The following is an 11,732-nucleotide window of genomic DNA, read 5'->3' as shown; positions in this document are numbered from 1 at the left end:
TTAACGAACGAACATAAACGAACACGAACACACCTTATTTCTAAACGAACGAACACGAACACAAAGATTTTCGTTCGTTTACCGTTCGTGTTCGTTCGTTTGTTCGGTTAAGTTAAAYGAACGAACATGAACAAGCCTCCGTTCGTGTTCGTTCGGTTCGTTTACAGCCCTAGTGATTTGTATTCACTTGGATTTGACTTGGCTCGGAACTAGTTATATATCATGCCCATAATTGACTCGGGAATGAGTCAATACTTGAGATAAAGCTTAGCTCAGCTGGATTTATATCCCTAAGCAACTTGAATTTGAATTGCTCAGAGACTCAGATGGAGTTGTAGATTTACCTTATTAATGTTTTATTCTTAGATTTTAGTATATAACCTACTTATATAAGGTTTTATATTAGAGTAATATTTGAAAACATATACGTATATAGAGGTGGGTTACTATGCAACTCTTTACATTCCTACAACCCTTACAACCAAATCAGAAGCGTCCATTTGATCGGTTGTAACTACCCTTAATAAGAAAAACAAAAAAAAACAAAAAAAAAAACAAAAAATGGATGGTGGAGAAGTGGGTTGCATCGGTTGTATAATCTAGAGGGGTTGCATCTGAATGCCCCTATATATGTGTGTGTAATTATATATACGATATACAGACTTGCCACCATAAATGATGTCTTGAAAGACGTCGTGTGTCTCCTAAAACTTGAAGTTTGACCTCACGGCCACGCCTCATACCGTTTAGTTACTTGCTTACTATTATACTGCTCATTAATCTCTAAATCAAATTAAAACTATGGTGAAAACTTATTACATACTTAAAAAAAAAAGTCGTATAAAACTCTGAATTCTAAGTCATAGCCAGAAAATCAGTAGACAAAAAACTAGAAATATAAACAGTAATGAACGACTGTAAAAAAGCCAAAGTAGCAGAAAGTGGAGAAGAGCTGATAACTCACAATCGTTGGATGAACTATGCAGAATGCATACGGGGATATGCTTCATCCACACCTCTAACATATCTCTGTTATATATAAAACAATATTGGGGAAATCACACTTCTTGACCATAAAAATATAAAGACTAAGTTGTGTTGACCCAAGTCAACTTCATATTTTCTAATACTTAATTGAGTAACTTACGCTTTCTTCCTTATGGTTTGTAAAAAGTTGCGACTTTCATCCTTGTGATTTCGAAATTCTGGTTTTCTTCCGCTTTACAATTCATTGCTATTTTCGTCCTTGAGTTTGCTCCTACAGTCAAGTATGAGAGACGAAAATACAAATAATTGTAAATCATGGGGAAAAAATAACAATAAATTCGTAAACTATAAGGATGAAAAGCGAAAACAACACATAATTGTAAATTATAGAGATAAAAATAGTAATTTCAAAAATACAAAGATGAAAATAGCAATTTTTAACAAACAACAGGGACTAAAAACGTAATTTACTCTACTTAATTTCTTGCCATTTTCACTTGATTCAATGGAAAGGCAACTTGGGTCTTTTCCGTAGCAATTTGGGTTGCAAGAAACGTATGTTGATTGGGTCTACTTACAATACAATATATAAATAAATTTATATAAAAATATAAAATGCTTTATATTATGCTTACGTATTTAAAATCAAATTATTATTTTTAATATAATACTAATTTTTAAAAAATCATCAAGTTCAAAGCGATAAAGTAAATTTACCATCTGACTTTTTTGTACGCAAGCAACTCGAAATATCCCATGAGGCTTGAAGTTAACAGCCATAAAAACCTCCAATGATCATAAGGGGACTCGAGCCGGTGACCATTAGGACCAAACACAAGACTATAGCAATTGAGCTGCCGGGTTCTTGTCAAGGATGACTGAACTATGCCCGACTGTTTTTGAAACCCGTTTACGAGACATAACAATCCTTACACTTTCAGCCTTCTCCCATCTTTCCGAAGCAGCGTACATGTTGGACATAAGCACATAGTGAGAACAATCGCCAGAGACTTGATCTCGGACTCTCTCAAGCACTTGGTTTGCCATATCCATGTCAGCATGAACTCGACAAGCACCAAGGAGAGCCATCCAAATCATGTCATTTGGTCTCATCGGCATATCTATTACTATTCGATATGCATCTTTCAATCTCCCCGCCCTTCCTAAAAGGTCAACTAAACATCCGTAATGCTTAATGTTGGGTGATAAACCGTAGTTCTCCATCTTAGAGAAAGTTTCTAATCCTTCTCGAATGAACCCTGAATGTGCACAAGCCGTTAAAACAGAGAGAAAAGTGATTTCATTCGGATTCACACTAGATTTCACCATTCTATCAAAGAACTCCAGAGCTTCCTTGCAATGGCCATGGATGGAAAAGCCTGAGATCATAGCATTCCAACAAGCATCATTCCTTTCCAGCATGCCTTCAAATATTAGTCTCGCATTGGTCAAATCACCACATTTTGCATACATGTCAACTAAACCATTCAGAATAAACTGATTAAGTTTAATGCTTCTTTGAATTATCATGTGGTGAAGAGTTATACCTGTTTTTAATGAACCCAATTGAGCACAAGCAGATAAAGCACATGCAAATGAGACCTCATCGGGTTCGAACCCATCTGCTTGCATTTTTGCAAATGCATCTAAAGCTTCCTCACAAAGACCATTATGACAATACCCTGAAATCAACGAGTTCCAATTCACCAAATTCCGAACCTTAATTCTATCGAAGATAGCCTTACCCTCCTCCACATGACCATTCTTGAAATACCCTGAAATCATCGATGAATAAACAAAGAAATTCCGTTGTGGCATAGCCTCAAAGATATCCTTAGCAGCGTTCATTTGCCCATTACTCGCATACCCTTCAACCATAACAGTCCAAGTAACCACATTTCTTAGTACCAAAGGGACCTGATCGAAAATACACCTTGCCATCTTCGTATCACCTGTTCTAGCATACCCTTCAATCATTTCGATCCATGAAACTGTTGTCCTATAAGACATCTTTTCAAATAAGCATAATGCGGGTTTTGTTCTTCCATTCCTCATATATCCACCTATGATTGCATTCCATGTCACAACATTCTTCACAGGCATTTCATCAAACACTTTGCGAGCATCAATCACCTCACGACATTTACCATACATGTTCACTATTGAAGTTCCCACCACTACATCAGATTGCACTCCACCTTTGATTGATTCGGAATGCAACGCCTTTCCATTATTAATCATGGAAAGAGAGGCACAAGCTTTGAAAACTAAAGGGACTACACTCAGTATACAAAGTGGGTTACGACGATTTTGGGCATAAATTACAATGGCTTCTTTCGGTGTACCATTAGAGAGAGAAATTCTTATCCTGTGGCAGAGATCTGATTCTTTTTGGATTAACTGGGGGTCTATTTGAAGAATATCTTTCAATTCTGAAGGAGACCCAAAATCTGCTGATATCATGATTATAACAAAAAGGAAGAAAAATAAACAGCTTTTCTGAGTGTAATATGTTCTTCATAAACGTCATTAGATCCATAACTTGATGTATGTTGTATACTTTTAAGCTCTTCCACCATCATTTTGCAAGATGCCCTTGGCGAAAACCACAAGCAAACATATTTGTTATTCGTGAATAGGACTGGACAGAACAGGACAGGAAGGGACGGGACAAGATGGGACTAATTGTCTGCCCTATGTTTGGTACGACTAGGACGGGACAGGACAAAACTGTTAAAATAACCATATTACCCCTAAATGTTGTTCAATGTTATTTGAGAACATTCATGGCCTCTATTCATCTATGATTGAACCCCTGTTGTGAACGGACTCCAGTTGTGCATTGCAGTTGGTGATCTATTTCTCAAATTGAAGTCCCAAAAAAACAGAAACTACATTGATTCCATCAACAATAATTCCTTAATAGTTTTGAGGCAGAGACCTTACTGAATTTAGTTTAGCAGTTACATAAGCCTATTGTTGATATACCTACAACTACAATAGCTCTTTGTTAGCTAGCAATGATAAGAATTGTCCCTACAAAAGTAGTTGACTAAGACTTGGAAGATTTGGATGCTTTTTCATTGACAAAGTCCAGAGGAGCTATCAAAGAGTATTTACTATTAGAGAAGACTTCAATTTATGTAGGGTTTAAGGATCAATAGTTTGTGAAATAGGCTTTTATGCAGATAAGCATTTTATTATTTAACTTGTAGTCCCGTTAAAATAAAAAATACTCCCACCTTGTCTCATGTTTTTTTTTCATGGCATGTCAAATATGAACTATTTTTTTTTGTCTCGTCATGTTTCATGTAGTCTACATACTAAACACATCCGAAAAGTCCAGAAAAAACTGTATCCCACTCATTTGTCTGGGATTGTTTATTTAATATACCTTATATTTTTCTATAAAAATGTTTATCAACTTATTATAAGTTAAAATGGTTTAACTTCTTCAAAAACTTCTTATTATCAGTTTGGAATCGGTATAAATTATTTATCCAAATACTTAAAAATGCTTATTACCGGTACCACACCAGAATAAGTCAATAAGTTGTTTTTATAAGTAATCCCAAACACCCCCTAAGTTTTTGAACTATTTTTCAGATGAAAAAATAATTAAACTTTTTTATTTTGAATGATTAAGTCTTTAAGTTTATGTTTTTAAACGAAAAAATTATTAAACTTTCTCAATTTGAATGGTTAAGTCGTTAAACAATTTTTTTTTCTGAATAAGTAAACCATCGAACTTCTAAAGAAAGGTTACCTATATCTTTTAATGAAAAAACTATTTGTAACTGATTAGGAATGTTTTATAATAAAAACAAACCTAAATCAATTTTACCGAGACCAAACCATACAAGAATAAAACCCCTTGCAAACAACTGTATCGTTCCACCTCGCCACTCCCTATTGCCCCAATGTTTTTCGTTCTTCGTATTGCCTAACACGTTTTTGGCCCTTGCCATTGATCTCCCTCTTTTGATCTGTTTTTTTATCCATCAATAGAGGGAGAATCAAAAGATAACCAGTTACAAATAGCATTTTTTGGGTTAAAATGATATACGTAACCAATTTCTAAATATTCGATGGTTTAATTTATTGAAAAAAAAATGTCTAGAGACTTGATTATCTAAAATGAGAAAGTTTAATGGTTTTTCATCAAAAAAAAATAGTTCAAAGACTTAATCATTCAAAATATGAAAGTTTAATGGTTTTTTCATTCAAAAAAATAGTTAAAGAACTTAATCTTTTAAAATAAGATAGTTTGTTAGGTTATTTTGAACTTTTTCTCGTACAAGTCATTGAATTAAAATGAGAGTAAATTACAAATTTGGTCCCTGTGGTTTGGTGTTTTACTTGGTTTGGGTCTCTACAAATTTTTTATTGAATTGTTTTGTTTTATTCCCACTTTTTCTTAATAGTTTTTTTTAGAAAATATAATAGAACAAAATTTGGTCTATAGAACGACATCAATATATAATCCAAATAAACCGTTGTATACGATTCATTTTTATAGGATTAAAAAGTAAAGTGTTATATCTAGAGACGTTGTAATCAGTTTATAGAATGCTTTTGGACGTCTTAAAAAGTTTTTTAAAACATTTTTAATGCAAAACGTCGCATCATCTATTTATAGGACACTTTTGAGAAATTGTCTTATAAACCGATTTTTTTATAGGACATTTGTTTTTACAAGACACATTTCTAAATGGTGTACTATCAAATAACTAAACGACGTTTGTGATAAAAACGTTTTAAAAAAATTGTTACGATGTCGAAAACGTCGTATGAACTTATTACAATGACTATCGACGTTTTAATTTTTTTGTTTTATAAATTAAGTTTTACAAAACGGTCTATTCGAACGCTTAATTTTTTTTGAATTCCTATCAACCTAATTTTATTATGGTGTAAATAGGTGGTAGAAGGTTTAAAAAAAATTAAAATTTGAATTAAGCACTCTACTAAATTGTCCTAATTTTATTATAGTGTAAATAGCTGGTTACAGAGGTGATATCAGTATTTGTTTGAGATAGTTGTCCGGGTAAAATTTCAGATCGTACGACCTACGTAAGAAGACCAGCGATGTACGACCATTGAGCTCGCAACAGTTGCGACCTAAGACATCTTACGACTCAAAGCCATAAAAGAATATGACTTATGATGAGAAGAGAATTGTTGTAAAAGACTATATTTCATTCATTATTTTACATGCTTTATATAGGTAGAATACATGATCGAAGGAGAGTAATTACAGGCATCGTTTTGGGGCTATTCTAGGTAGTAATAGATGTACATTGAATACATATAATTTAAATATCATTTCCTAAATGGGCTGTGATGATTCAGTGAGTCCAGTATCCTTAATATGACTAAGGTGTCGTTTACCAAACGCTTACTCGGGTAAGCGCTTACCAAGTCACTTTACTTTACCGGATGAATATGACAAAGACTAAAAATCTTACCCTGTAAGAGCGAAAGCAAGAATCGAGAGTCTTACCCGATAATTGAGGACGAGAACTCTTACCATGGTTAGCGCTTACCGGGATAAATTGTTGCATATGATACGTTTTAGTGAATAAAATCTTACCCGGTAAGTAAGCGATATTGTTGAATTTTACCGGGTAAGTATTTAGGTAAACAGCCCCTAAAATACACAATCACTTACGTTATGAAGATAAGATGAGTGAGGGTGCACCCTCATGACGCCTTTATGCAAAGGAGCATTGAACTATCTATATATAAAAGCAACATATCACACGTTCAAAACATAATTGTAATAATGGTCGACCAAGAATCCACTGAAGATACTAAAACTGCAAATAACAGACATAATGAATCGAAGACGGTATAAATACTTGCACCTCAGATCAACTGGGATGCACATTACCAGCTGTTCATAGTCGCAAATTCCCTCCGAAATACTCTCTGAACTTTGTTATAGTTCTTACGATAATTATCATTTCTTACGTCATTTAGTTACGTATGACCCGTTGTAGAGGACGACACCCCTGTTCAATATCATTAATCGATATAATCAGTGCATCCATGCATGATCGACCACCCGCTCTTTTGGGATTTTCCATGTCACTGAAAGATTTGTGTTTTATACTGTCTTCAGTTAATTTCTTATGACATGTTACATAAAATTATCTAACTTTAGTCGAAGCTCCATGTCCAACCTTAAGTCGTAGTTGCACGATTTTTGGAATAAACAATAGTGATGCCAAATACAAATTAAAAAGAAACTCTAAAGGCAAGGGTTAATTCACGTGAGACCAAGTTTATACTTGAAATTTCATAGCAAAACACTGTGAAGGTAAAAAAGTTCTGAACCTTCACAACAAAGACACTGTGAAGGTTACCTTCACAATATTTTGCTGAGAAGTTTCAAGTGTAAAAAAGTGGTCTCACGGGTCTACGTGATCGTAAGTTGTAAAGGCAAAACCGTAAAGTAAATGAAAAACATATGAATTTTCTTCAATGAAAGAAAAGACCACTCTGTTACCTAAATACAACCCTTGGATACTCATCTTTAATCGATCCTAAAACCCACTCATGATTTGGGTCAAAGATACCACCCTCTTGTGGTTGAGTTGAGAGGTCTTGGGTCATACTTAAATCCATATCTTCCTGTATATCTTCATCACAAAAAAGTCTTACACCACATTGCTTCACCTCAAGAAAGGGACAACTGAAGGAAAAAGTAATCAGATTCTTTGCTTTCATCCAACTCGGTTTAGACTTCGAATAATGCAACCATATCATATCCGACCCAACGATCCTTGTGCAGTTATCCACGAACTCATAAGATATGCCACATGACTGCTTTCGGTGCAAATTACCTCCGTCAAAGTTGTTCACGGAGCATCTTAGAGTGCTAAGCTCATGAACTTCAGTATAATTGCAAGGTTTTTTGAGCGTGAAAACAACACAAGCTACATATCCCCGAAACTTATTATAGCGCCAACTTGAAGGTAATACGACCATTACACCTTTTCTCGTACTTTGATGTGTAAACCACCGAGGAATTCTACTTCCATGAATATGGACATCAAAATTTCCACCGAAGTCATTTAGTCCCTGCACATTGAAGATTTCACATATGTTTAACATGTAAACACACATTTTGAAGCATATAAAAGTTGGTTGCTAGAGCTGCACTACAGCAAGATCAGGTTTATATGACGCCAATTTTTTTAATTGTCCTAATAAACTGTTTTATAACTGTTTTATATATAGGACTTACGTTTATAGAACCAAACAATTGTGTGTCCCAAATAAATGCATTGTGATAAGCTTAGAAGACGTTCTTGGCCTCCTTAACAAGTTTTTCAGGACGCATAAGATTTTTTACATGACACTTTTGAGGAAGTCCCAAAGAACTTGTTAATACGCACAAAAGTGTCATATGAACTTTTTTCAATGCTTTTTGGTACTATATAAACTTAAGTTTTATAAAAGAGTATAATAAGATACTTAGTCCTATAAACCTGATTTTTTGTTGTAGTGATGTGAAGTTATAGACTTCAAGAGGGAACCTGTGGCAACAACATAGACACCAAGCTTTCAATAGTATGTTTCTCGACCAATTTTCGACAACCAAAGAGATATATCTGCAAACCCCTAGGATGCATGATTGGTAGTCGTCTCCGCACATCGTGCAACGAGGTGCAACCATATGCTGCAAAAGAATAAACTTTGGGAGGAATTTCTGGCAATACTTCAAGCTTCTCGCAATCACTAATATCAAGATATTCAAGTTGATTTAGTTGACTCAAACTTGCAGGCAAGCTAGAAAAACTATTCCCATGAAGGTCTAATTCTTTTAAACATGATAAGGCTTCAAAGATGTCAGAGCTCACTTCAGATATATTGCAGTTGCTAACGTGTAGATGTTTAAGAAAATGTAGACTCGCAAACGAAGGGATCACAAAACTTTGGGGATGATACCATTTACTTGGTGACGATGAAGGTTGAAACTCTGAATTCCGCCATCTAGACCGGATCCGCTCGTGTCCATGAATCAACAATGATTGAAGGTTGCTTATAGACGATACAATAGATGGAGGTTCGTTTATGGCAGGTAGATCAACACCAAGCTCTATCAAAGTCTTGATTTTGCCTAACACCTTAGGCCAATTCTCCACTTTTGTGCATCCCCAAATAATCAAATGTCTAAGAGATTCCATTTGCACTTTGTCTGGGAAACTCCGGAGGTTGTAGCAATTTTCCAAATTCAAGTAAAGAAGCCTCTTGAGCAGTCCAACAGACGGGTGAACTTCGATCAAATTTACACAACCATCAAGAAATAGATATTCAAGATTTGGAATATCTGTGAAGTCGGGCAAATTTGTTAGGTGATGGCAGTAGCTCAATGTCATCTCTTTCAACTTCTTAAAACACTGACATCATGGACAAAAGAAGTGCTTAGATTATTACGTTGATAAGCCCGTAAATAAATATATGAACAAGTAAAATTATACCATGGGTGTTGTCCAGAGATTTTTTATATGGCTGTAAGACATATCAATGGAAACAATGTTTTCTGGATAAAACTTGGATGGTAAGAAGTCGAAAGGGTATCCATGCCAATAAAACAGCCTTAACTCATCCGATAAAAATTCCAAATTTCCAGAGAACTTCACGATAGATTCCTTTTGTGGATTCCGTAGAAATGTCCGATGCGGTTCCAGATAACGAATTTCAAGGATCCGCAGATTATTCATAAGTGTGAAAGATTTACAATCAATGTGAATGTTTTGACTAGATCTCTTTATCAGAAGGACTAAAACTTCAACTGCTCCTGATACCTAGATACAAGCATTAATAACATCAATAGATTGTAAGTATTGTGAAACATGTAAGTTATATGAAAAAGAGTAACATATATATGTAGTTGCTTATAGTTGTATACATTTATGTATAATAARATWAAATTATATGCCAACTTTTACCTTATTTCTTCTCAATGCATCACAAACCTCTGATTGAATCCACAATCTGCTTCGGTCCCCAACCTGCTTAGACTCTTCACGAACAATCTCCATTGCCATGCATTGAATCAAGTTATGCATTTGAAGTAACTYAGTGCTGGAAATAGTAATTAATGACCTGTCAACTAGAGTTTTGATACTAGTATCAGCAAAAAAGTCACAACTATCTAGTACACTCGCTGCAAAATCATTAGTTTCCCCGATAAGGTAACTTGCAATATCAAGAAAGACCCTTTGTTGAATGGAGTCTAATCCATCAAAACTCAATCGAAGCAATTGTTGTATGTCTGCATTGGGATATGTCCACAACTTATCCAGCTCGCTTTTCCACACATGTACGGTCTCTCCGTACAAAAAACATCCCAAAACTTTGAGAGCCAAAGGGTGCCCTTGCACATAATCCACAACTTGGTCAGCAAGCTCGATGAAGTGTTTTGTAGGTTGTTTTTGTCTAAAGGCATACAAGCTAAAGAGCTCAAGAGCTTCGACATCATCTAACAGTTCCATATCATAKATTTCATCCACCTTATGAGCTAGCAACCGTTTGTCCTTGCTTGTGAAAATAATCAAACTTCCYGGAYAAAACCAATTACAAGAACCTGCTAGTGCTTCTAACTGTTCTTGATGATCGACACCGTCTACAACAAGTAGGATGCTCCTAGATGCTATSATYTGCTTCATTACCATAATTGCTTGACTGATGTTGGATACCTTCACATCTGCTGTTTTCATGATGTCAYTAATAAGTTGCATTACAACCTGAGTTAGTCCATGTCGTTTTGTGGATCCTTGGACATCTTCCAAAAAGCTACATTCCTCAAAGTGGATATACATGAGGTTATATATAGTTTTGGCAAGTGTTGTCTTTCCTATACCACCAACACCACATATTCCAATCATGTGAACCTTACTAGAACCAACAATGCGCAACAAGTTTAGATTATTTAAACGAGCATCCACCCCTACTAGATTTTCACCGATATGTAAGGGTCCATCACATAACTTCTCAAGTATTTCGCTGGAGATACTATCAATGAGCTTGGACTCATAGCTGTTAACAAAAAAGAACCACAAATGCATAGGTAAGTTTTCATAGAGTTACTAGATTTTATATTTCATTATGGGAGAAGATCACCTGCTATACATAATGGCATATGAATTCTTTGTCCCCTTAGTTAATTTGAATGCCAAAGAGTATCATATCATGCACTAAAGAGTATCATTTACTTACCCATTTACCATGTCTTGGAGATCCCATCCAGATAAATTGCTTGCCGTGAATAAAGCTTTTCTCCATTTATCCACCTCTGTTTTGTTTGAAACTTCATATTTGTCAAATGCTTYTGCAAAKCTYTCAGTTTGTTTCCTCACAACATTAGGCTTAACATCATAAAATATAATCCGAAGCTCATGTTTGTGCTCTCCCAATTGCTTGCACTCGAGGATTTTTACAAGTTCCCTTAAACACCATGTTGAAGAGGCATAGTTTTTGGASAAGATAACTATCAAAAACCTTGATTCTTCAATGGCCTTGTAGAGTTCAGAAGMYATCTCTTCTCCTCTTGGCAATTGAGTGTCATCTCTAAAAGCAWGAATTCCCTTTTGCCTGAAATCTTTGAACAAATGATCGATGAAACTTYTACGYATATCTTCACCTCTGAAACTTACAAAGGCATTGTATCTCCATCGATGAGGAACATATGTAATCTCCATTACAAATAATGGAAGCTGTGTGAACATATGGAT

At 35.1% G+C, this 11,732-nt stretch overlaps 2 protein-coding genes across 2 annotated transcripts; both read right to left on the bottom strand.

Annotated features, from left to right (window-relative positions):
• Positions 1-1,827: 1,827 nt before the first annotated feature.
• On the bottom strand, positions 1,828-3,453 carry LOC112505163 (pentatricopeptide repeat-containing protein At3g21470-like). The gene has a single exon (XM_025109107.1). It carries the CDS (start codon positions 3,448-3,450, stop codon positions 1,828-1,830), a length of 1,623 nt encoding a protein of 540 aa, XP_024964875.1. The 5' UTR covers positions 3,451-3,453.
• Positions 3,454-7,494: 4,041 nt separating this feature from the next.
• LOC112505164 (TMV resistance protein N-like) lies at positions 7,495-11,699 on the bottom strand. The gene is made up of 5 exons (XM_025109108.1): positions 11,218-11,699; positions 9,948-11,037; positions 9,477-9,803; positions 8,532-9,395; positions 7,495-8,073 (listed from the first exon to the last, which is right to left on the bottom strand). The coding sequence occupies exons 1-5, from the start codon at positions 11,697-11,699 to the stop codon at positions 7,495-7,497; spliced, it is 3,342 nt and encodes a 1,113-aa protein (XP_024964876.1).
• Positions 11,700-11,732: the final 33 nt, after the last annotated feature.

The sequence above is a fragment of the Cynara cardunculus genome, unplaced genomic scaffold, assembly GCF_001531365.2.
Source record: "Cynara cardunculus var. scolymus isolate 2C unplaced genomic scaffold, CcrdV1 Un_Scaffold_8784, whole genome shotgun sequence".
NCBI lineage: Eukaryota > Viridiplantae > Streptophyta > Magnoliopsida > Asterales > Asteraceae > Cynara > Cynara cardunculus.
The sequence above is the reverse complement of the archived record's forward strand: the minus strand, read 5'-3'. Positions and strand labels throughout refer to the sequence as shown.

Bases quoted from the DNA above. Each gene is read 5' to 3' on its own strand.
- LOC112505163 (XM_025109107.1), bottom strand. From the start codon at position 3,450: ATGATATCAGCAGATTTTGGGTCTCCTTCAGAATTGAAAGATATTCTT.